At 31.8% G+C, this 9895-nt stretch overlaps 2 protein-coding genes across 3 annotated transcripts; one reads left to right on the top strand and one right to left on the bottom strand.

Moving 5' to 3' along the window:
• Positions 1 to 383: 383 nt before the first annotated feature.
• Positions 384 to 3852, top strand: LOC103839293. 2 transcript variants are annotated; one of them, XM_009115803.3, is made up of 12 exons: positions 384 to 558; positions 646 to 749; positions 1037 to 1120; positions 1219 to 1335; positions 1404 to 1617; positions 1702 to 1805; positions 1902 to 2191; positions 2279 to 2378; positions 2462 to 2521; positions 2644 to 2727; positions 2826 to 2942; positions 3206 to 3852. In XM_009115803.3, exons 2-12 carry the CDS (start codon positions 666 to 668, stop codon positions 3506 to 3508), a joined length of 1557 nt encoding a protein of 518 aa, XP_009114051.1. In that variant the 5' UTR covers positions 384 to 558; positions 646 to 665; the 3' UTR covers positions 3509 to 3852. The 2 variants fall into 2 exon arrangements, with proteins under 2 accessions (XP_009114051.1, XP_009114050.1); XM_009115802.3 differs by having other exon boundaries at positions 1899 to 2191.
• A 546-nt stretch (positions 3853 to 4398) lies between these two features.
• Positions 4399 to 9043, bottom strand: LOC103839294 (protein MIZU-KUSSEI 1). Its single transcript, XM_033278728.1, has one exon. The coding sequence runs from the start codon at positions 5298 to 5300 to the stop codon at positions 4506 to 4508; it is 795 nt and encodes a 264-aa protein (XP_033134619.1). The 5' UTR covers positions 5301 to 9043; the 3' UTR covers positions 4399 to 4505.
• Between the last annotated feature and the right edge of the window lie 852 nt (positions 9044 to 9895).

Here is a 9895-nt window from a genome sequence, read left to right as displayed (position 1 = left end):
TTTCCGACCGCTTTTTCTCTTTCAGCTTTCATTGTAAGCACTTAAAAATTGTAACGCCTTGAATAAATTGTGTAACCGATCAGATCGAATACTATTATTTATACAAAAGAAAATGTACATCCTTTATTGTTGCCTTGGCCTATATACCGCTAAACGTCCGGGACCATATGCATTTTTACTTCTTTGAAGAGAAAATGGGTGTTGTACCATGATGACTAGAGTGTTCGGCTAAGTGGACTAGCCACCACACTAGTGGCTCCTGGTCCTGGCCATCGCAAATCTAAATTGATGACTATGGATGACTACTTATTAAAACATAATTAACAAAAAAGTATTTAATAATTTTAAATATAAATGACAGGCGACCGACCGTTTCACCGCTCCTTCTGATATCCCTCACTTATTTTACATAAAAACAAATCAAGAAAGACCTTACAGGAAGCTGAAGACGAAACTAACACACCAAATCTTCATCTTCTGAAACTGTCTCCATCTATACATACAAACAAACACTCTCTGCAAATATTAATTATTATACCAGCTTCCATAATTCCAGATGTAATCTCAAAGCTTCAAAATCAGTTTGATCGTCATTTGAATATTCTCCTTCCTCGGTGGTTAATAATTTGAATTAGGATTCTGCAGATTTAGATAATTCAAAGACGATGATGAGCAATAGCAGTAGCAGCAGCAGCAGTAGTGGTAGTACAAGAGGCTCAAAAGCTCCGTCATCAACACATACCAAAATTGTGAGTTAGGAATCCAAATCGTTTTGATCTGTTTTTTTTTTTAATTTTTTGATTTTTTTTCGGATATCAAAGTCTGATCATCGTTTCATGTTTGCATTTCTCAAATAATATATGAACCTGGAGTTTGTTTTTTTGCTGTGATCTTGAAAATAAAATTTTCAAAATCTGATCCTTCAATTTTTATCATATATATTTTTTTCCATTTCTTGTAATGTTTTATTGAATAATCCGTCTGGTTCTGAGATTGTTGAATACAAATTAAGATTCATGATCTTATTGATGCACAGGGGAAAAAATTAAACAGTGGTGAAAATGGCGTCGTAAATCGAAAGAAGCTGAATCGAGAGATGATCACCGCTCTGCAACAAGATGTAACCATCCATATTTTTTTTTTAGGTTTGATCTATAAAAGTTACTGTCCACTTTTGTTTTTTAACTTTCTGAGATTGGATGTAAATTTTGTATAAAGGTTGAAAAACTGAGGAAGAAGCTTAGACTTGAAGAGAACATTCACCGAGCAATGGAAAGAGCATTTAACAGACCTCTTGGAGCACTTCCTCGTCTTCCTCCGTTTCTCCCTCCAATGGTTAGTACCTCACAAAACAAAATGCCTTTCTTGATTAAATTGGGATTGATCTTGATTTGTTCTTGTAGACTTTGCAACTACTTGCGGAAGTGGCTGTTCTTGAAGAGGAAGTTGTTCGGTTAGAAGAGAATATTGTGCATTTTAGACAGGAGTTGTATCAAGAAGCGGCATTTACATCTTCCAAAACAAACACAGAATGCCTTTTGCCTGATTCCAGTTCAGCTTCAACTAATGCTAGAGAATCCGAGTTGCCTTTTTCGCCGAAAACGCTATCTGTTAAAGGTGAGCTTTTAAGGGTTCCAGATGAGGGAAGGTTTAAGTGAATTGGTGTCATTTAGACTAATGATATAGTTTTCTCTTTTGTAGAGAGCCGAAGGGTTAAAAGAAACCAGTTGAGTGCTAATTCTACAATCAACATGCATATTACAAATACACAACTTAATAAGAGTTTAAAAGCTCAGAAACTTAAGGTACATACTTAGTAATAGTTTGTATCTTTAAATTGCTTTTTTTTTCTTTTAAATTTAGAGATTTACTCTTTTTTTTTACATAATAAACCACAGCAGGAAAGTCCAAGGCCTCGCAAAACAAATGCAGAGCCGAGGTCTTATGGTGGAGCTGATGAAAAATGTGACCCAAATAAAATTTCAGAGGATTTAGTTAAATGTCTTTCTAGCATTTTCATGAGATGTCAAGAAAATGAGGAAGATAAGACATCCAGGGATCCTTATGAAATTTGCTCCAGCTTCAGAAGCAGAGATATTGGTCCATATAAGAACTTTATTAATGTTAAAGCAGCTTCGGTTAACCAAAATAGAATGTCAAGTTCATATGCGTTTCTCATTCGCCAACTGAAGTAAGCGTCGCTTAAGATATATACTACTTTCAAACACGAAATTTTCTCGAGTTGATTTCATTATTCATTTTTATTTTCTTTTCGCAGAGGTCTTCTTGGAAGACTTTCTTCAGTTAACTTGCAGCAACTTAATCAGCAGGAGAAGTTAGCTTTCTGGATAAACATTTATAACAGCTGCATGATGAACGTAATCTCTAAGCAATATATATGTATATATGTATGTTCATTTCCTGATGACTTGATTATAACTTATTACATTGAATATACTAGGGTTTCCTTGAACATGGAATACCAGAGAGCCCTGAGTTGGTGGTTACACTGATGCGGAAGGTAAAGTATATGATCAAAACTTCCTGCATGAAGTCTGAGAAGATAGCATAAACATACTTTCCTAAAATATTCAGTGTTTTTAATTGAGATGGTCTAATGGGTTTGTTGTGCTGTGCTTGCAGGCGTCTATAAATGTAGGCGGACACTTTCTCAATGCAATTACTATTGAACACTTCATCCTTCGCTTGCCATATCACTCAAAATATGTAAGCTCTTTATTCGCTGGTCCCTTCCCTTTGTCTAGAGTTGTGATTATCATTAATCAAATATCTTTTTTACTTTCATTTCTGGCTTGATCTATCAGATTTCCCCGAAAAGTTCAAAGAAAAATGAAATGGCTGCGAGAAGTAGATTCGGATTGGAATTTTCAGAGCCACTTGTAACATTTGCTCTCTCATGTGGTAGCTGGTCCTCACCCGCTGTAAGTAGATGCTTTAGGTCTCGATTGTTTGTTTGCATTTGCGTTTATATTTGGTAAATTTTGGTTTTTCTTAAATGAAGCTATGAGTTTTAGCATCATTTGTTAATAGCAGAAGGTACTTAATCTGAAGTTAAAATAAAAATGTTATACATAGAATGAGTTTAGTGAACAAGAATCAATAGAATAAGAAAATGCAATAATTTTATTATTAACAAACTATTATGTTTGTTAATTGAGGTCTTATTCTCTGAAACCTTATGAAGGTACGGGTGTACACTACTGATAAAGTGGAAGAAGAATTAGAGGCGGCGAAAAGAGAGTATTTGGAAGCATCAGTAGGGATATCAAGGACGAAAATGGGGATACCGAAACTGATGGAGTGGTACAGTCATGACTTTGCAAAGGATACTGAATCATTGCTTGATTGGATTTGCCTTCAGTTGCCTACTGAATTAGGAAAAGATGCTCTCAACTGTCTTCAACAAGGGATGTCTCAGTCCCCTGCTTCTACGCGTATCCATATTATCCCTTATGAGTTTAGTTTTAGATACCTTTTCTCCATCTGAAAATGTTTTTTCAAAATGACTTTCTTTTTCTTACTCCCTCGAAAAAGTTCCAAATTAGTACTTTTCTTTTGGCTGTGGTTCAGATAGTAATTTCTTTACAGCAGTATATGTGTAGGAAAAGCACATAAATAAGTGGAAAGTGAAGTTATTTCAGTTTAGATTGTATTGTGTTTTTCATCCCACATAACTTTTAGGTATGTACAAAGTGCAATTTCGGAGGCTCAAATCAGAGTCGATCACAGTATCCTTTGTAGCGTGGTACATGTCAATCTTTGAAACTCGGAAGTGTTCATATTTTGTAGCGTGGTACTTGTCAATCTTTGAAACTCGGAAGTGTAAATATTTTTAGTTCTCTGTTTGTAGCGTGGTACATGTCAACCTTTTTTCAGAAACAAATGTCAATGATTCTTATACAAAGATATCTTACAGCTGGATATTATCTAACGCTTATAAATGTGGTACGTGTTGGAACTCAGACCACATGACATGCAAACCACATATACTGACCTGAAGTCATGATGACTCTCATTGGTAGCTTGGATTCAGGGTTGACAGTCCGTAAGATGGCAGTTCTGTGGTTGGTTTGGTGGTTCATGCCTGATTCATGCATCTCCTAAAATCTGAACATTAAGTGATTTGACCAACTAATATCTACAAAATGGTCATGGCAAAATCTTGGTTAATTGCCACGATTAGCCACTATTTTTGTAACCACAACGTTTTCCAAGTTTTTCCGTGGCTATAGGCCTATAGCTAATAATGATGCCTGAGGCGCTTCATTTGCTCCTCGTTTCGAAATTCAAAGCTTTTGGATGAGCCATCAACTAGTTTCTAAGAGGAAAATATATTTCTAAATGGCATACCTCTTCTTTTTAATAAAACCATCAACTAGTTTTTAAGAGGAAATATATTTCTAACGAAATATTATTTTTATCACCATTTAATTGACTTTAAAACAGAGTAAAAACGGACGTCAAAAAGAAACGTGTAACAACAATTAATGAGACCGGAGAAAGAAGATACTAAGCTCTGTACCCTGACCACTACCTTCAGGGTTAATCATATACAATGCTTCAGAGTCCTTAGACCCAACAACTCTATCGAAACGAGCTCTCATGTAAGTCATTTCTCCTTCTGTCTCTTGCTCGTATTGGTCTCTACATGGTAAAACTCCAGCTCCCATGGAAACACCTCTTAGTGCATCAATCACATACATCTCCTCCTCGCTCATGTTCTTTCTCCTTATGGAATACCCTATTTTCCGTCCATTACAGTAAATCCCCCACACAAACTCCTCCAACACCTTCTTCCTCGGTGTCTTCGTCTCGCTTTCCAGCGCAATCCTCACGGTCTCCGAGGCCATCTCCTTCTGCAGCGCCGAGGTCAGCATGGGGAGCTCGATGATGAACGTTGGCAGGCAATGAGGATCTTCTTGTATTGCAAGAAACACTCTTCCTTTGCGAAAACCGAATATTGTTCCCGTAGTTGCAAAGTCTTTAAGTAAGGGTTTTCGATGCCCTCGGCTTAACAAGTTCACCATCTTGCAACCGGATGATAGCATTGGCAAGAGTTTGAACATTTTGAGTACCCCGCCACCGATGCTTCCAGAAGATTTCTTTGGATGTTTAGAATCCATGGACTTGCCGGTGTGCCGCAACATAGAGAGCACAGCCGAGCTCTCCATATTGAAGAAAGGGCTAGATCGGATTGGCATAGCTTTTACTTGTTGATCCTTTCTTGGTGTTGTTATGAGTATATATGTGTGGATTGGATGAATACAAGGGTTGAGCATGTGAATATAAATTATATATAGAAAGATACATCACTAGTTGGGTGGGGAAGGGAGGGAGGGGGGTCTAGTACTACTACTAAGTTAGGAAGATGGTTTGTCATTTGGTTTCGGAATCTTTTGAAAAAGGGAAACCAAATTGGAGAAGCCACTTTTTCACATTGTTTCTTTTCCTGGTTTATGATTTAGACGACAATAATGCATGGCATTTCTCACTTCGAAAGCTATTGTATTAAACATCAAAATCAGCGCCTCTAGCTTTACTTACATAAGTATTATCAATTAAATTCGATTATTAAGGACACTTCTAGAGCAAAATCTAATAGAATTATAGAGTTGTGAATTATCTTATAGCCATGACTGGTCGAAGATTATTCAGGGTTCTATAGGAAAATTGAATTTCCTTCAGAAAGTTGAAGTTTGATAAATCTGGGAGTTTGTATTTTAAAATAGACTTTCGGCTATATATTCTTTCTTGCATTCTGACAGACAAGTCCGTCTCTGATATATTAGTGGTCTTTTAACAAAAGAGAACAAGATCCTAAATTTGAATTTGTATAAGAATACTGTCGATCTAATATATATATTATCATTTGGACTTTTTATAATACATTCATGTTTACCTTGATTTATCAAAATGGGTGTACATTTGGTGTTTCGTTTTTGTTTCTATGAGCTGCTTCTCAGCTTAGTGGTTCCTTGATATATACCACTTCGACTTCTTGCGTGTGTGTGTTTTGTTTAGAATCTATCATATATACCATTATTTCATTACACTATAACCTCTTTAAATTAATACTTTATAAATTAATACACTAAAAATTTCTATAAAATAATATAATTTTATAGTCTCAAATTGAGTTTTTGGTTCAATTAATATATCGATAAATTAATAAAAAATTATAGTTTTGGTGTAGTCCCAACATTATTAATTTATAGAGATTTCACTGTATATATATAAAATGCCGGATCATCTTTGATTTTTATTTTAAAAAATATTTAAAATATAATAATGTTATGTTATAATCAGTTATAAGTAAACAATATAGTTCAAATCGTTTGGTAGTTAAATATAGCACTATATTATGCTAATGTGCGTTAGGCCACCGAATTAGTACGGCTGGCACTGATCACATATACCATTATTTCGAGTTTGATATTTTGTTTATTTGACAAGAACATATAATCTGATTTGACAAGAACAGATAATCTAATATTTAGTTAATGTCATCACTGCATATAACTGCTCGCCTCGTATAATGCTTCTTTGAATTAATGGAATAAAAATAAATGGAATAAACCAAAGCGAGGATAATTCAGTAATTTTGAGGGAGTTTCGGTCTCAATACAAATGCTGACCATCGTCAATTAAAATGAGATGAAAAAAGCAGTCTTTTAAAATATCTTCTGTGGATGTGTATTTAGATACTAGTCGGATTTCTTCTGGAATGTCCAAATATTTAGATTATTAAAAAAAACAAATAAATAAAATGATAAGAATGGAATAAAAAAAATGGAATAAAATTTATTCGCTTCATCCATAAACAAAGTTGTTATAGAATAGTTTTCATTCTATTTTTATCTAAAAATTGGTGAAATGACTGTTCTATTCTATTCATAATAAATGGTAAAAATCTATAAAATTAAAAGAAATCAACCATTCCACGTCATTTAATCCGGTTGCAATATGTTTTTCCTTTTTGATCGTTTTCATGTGTAAAATCACTCTCAAGATAAAGATACTGTATACATTCAATGGAAAGAGCGTTATAACTTTCAACAAAAAGAGCGTATAACTTTTCAAAGGAGGTCTACACAGCGCAACATCATGAAAACGATGGTAACTAAAAAGATGAATGTGACCATATATCTATATTTAATCATAGTTTTTTTTTATTTAATCATAGAGTTAAAACCATATTTCTTTTAATGATTTTTCATAGTGGAATGGAGAGAAGGGAATGGGTCATCACTCATCACTAAGAAAACGAAACTTACAAGATTATACCATAATCGAATATAGCGTTCTAGCAGATGCTCTTAGAGCAACCTTATATTTAAGGTTTGCTGAACCTTGTATTTGAGGTTTGATGATGCTATTCTCCAATGATAAACCTTAAAACAAACCTTAAAAGTTTTAGATTTTTACATTATAGTCCTTCTTTTTTTTAGAATTTTAGTGTGATTCCAAAGGCTTTCTAGACTCAAAGACTAATCACCAAGAGGTCCATAGAAATCAAGGTTTTTTTGCCACTTAAGACGTCTATGGATGACCAAGAGAAATCGAACCCATGACAGAAGCTCCAGTTGGAACCCCTTTACCACTAGGCCAAGACCACTTGGTTTATATTATAGTCCTTACTTTTGAAGAAATCAAATAAAGCCAAAATTTTTTTTATAACAACTAAAAACATACAATAAAAATATTATAAACAATATTGATTAATAAACTATTACATTATAATAGCAAATTACATATAAATAAAAGACTTAGAAGTGAAATCATTTTCTAATATACATAATTATTCATTAGTGTTATTTCAATAATGCTCCAATATATGATTATTAGTGCATCTTGAAGTGACAAATGATCATATATTTATTTAAATTTATATGTAAAATTTAAATTTATAAAAATATATAAAAGATATAAAATTATATGGACTAAAATGATAAACAAGAAAGTTATCAAGACTATTTACAAGACATACAAGTATAAGGACCGAAAAAATATGAAACCTTATATTTGAGGTTTCATATTTGAGGTTTCACCGTACAAAATTTTATAATTTGAGGTTTTGAAATTTCTCTTAAAGTATATAAAACCTTATATTTGAAGTTTTAAAGTTGCTCTTGGAGATGCTCTAACTAGATATCTCTTCATCGATTTACAACAATGAGAAACATATGCATATGCATATGCATAAAAAAGAGAGAAAACCCCCATATGACAAAGAAGCATATGCATAATTATGTGAGATACCATTAATAAACTTTACTAAAAAAATTTACATAGATCCACTAGAGTAAATGTAACATTCCAGTTTTCAGTATATATAGAGTTAGTTTTAAGGGATAATTTGCAAAATACCCTATTTAGGATTTGAAATTTGATAACTGCATTTTCTATTTTACTTTTTGAAAAATACACTTTCTGAATTATGAGTTAACTTTTATACCCAAGATATTTCAATAATTAAGATATTAATTCGAAATTAATATATAAATTCGTAATTAATAAAAATAATATCATTAAAATTATTTTGTTTAAGATAAATATGTTATTTTTATCATTTAAATTTTATAATAACAAAGATAAATATGTAAATTATGATTTTTTTTACTTTATCATGAAGTTTATACATATTTCCCTTTATTTTATTTTATTCAACTTATATAAACAAGTCACGTTGTTAAAAAAAAATTTCCTTGAATTTCCATGATTCTTTATTCACCTTCCATTCTCTTGAAACTCTAGCCAAACGCAGCATGATATTCCTAAAAAAAAAGATAAAACAGAACTACTGTCAGAATAAAATAGAATCAGAATTAGAAACCAAAATATGATTAATCAACAAACCTCTAAAATAAAGAATCTGTGAAACTAAGAGAAAAAAATGAAAAAAATCAGAAATGGAGAGGATACGAAAGAAGGAGACGAGAAGATGATACACGTCTTGATTTCTTTATTTTTCAAAATAATAAAAAATTTAAGATATTATTAAAAAGATATGGGAATGATATTGCGTAGATATATAAAAAAAATATTAGATAGATTCTCTAACGATTTTTTTTTTAAAAAAAAACAAATTTTAAACAATATATTAGAAATTGCGATTAAAAATTTTTTTTTTAAACAATATATTAGAAATATTAAGATTGGACAATTAGGTAAATTTATATATATATATAAGTGTATTTTTCCAAAAAAAATAAATAAGGGTGTAGTTTTCAAATTATAATCTTATTTGAGTGCATTTCTCCAAATTTTCCCTTTAAAAATAATATTTTTCTATTTTTTTTCATAATCATAACTGTAGAAAAATGTTTAGGAATGTTTTTTCTTTATTTTTGAATGTTTGTGGAATTGTTGTAATGGACATTCTATTTTATTCATGTCAATGTAAAAAAGTTTCCATAGAATTAATGAAATTAATCATTCTAATCCAAAAATCAACAGTCCAATTGCAACCTAATAAGCGATGTGCATTATAAAATAGCAGAACCGGAAGATTACACTTCACAACTAAATATTTTTATTTTAAATATTATTTCATACAAATATTTAATTTTATAAAATTCTTAAAGAAGTCAATTTCAAATTTATTGTTTAATTTGGGGTTTATGTTTTAAGCACCGCACATAGAAAGCAGTCCAAAATATCATTTTTCCACTTTGCATTTCTTTTCCGTGCTTATTCCCCTCTCAAATATTTGTTAGCAAGTCTAATCTACTTACAAAAAAAAAAAAATTCGACCAATTAAACTACTTTCACTAAGTTTACCGACTTACATCAAAAATAGGCCAAAAATTAGGTTTTATTCATAAAAGTGTACTTTTATGAAATTATAAAATGTTTATTTGTGATGGGAGTTTGA

Source organism: Brassica rapa, chromosome A09, assembly GCF_000309985.2.
Source record: "Brassica rapa cultivar Chiifu-401-42 chromosome A09, CAAS_Brap_v3.01, whole genome shotgun sequence".
Classification (NCBI taxonomy): Eukaryota; Viridiplantae; Streptophyta; class Magnoliopsida; order Brassicales; family Brassicaceae; genus Brassica; species Brassica rapa.
This window is presented reverse-complemented; position numbering and strand designations above follow the sequence as displayed.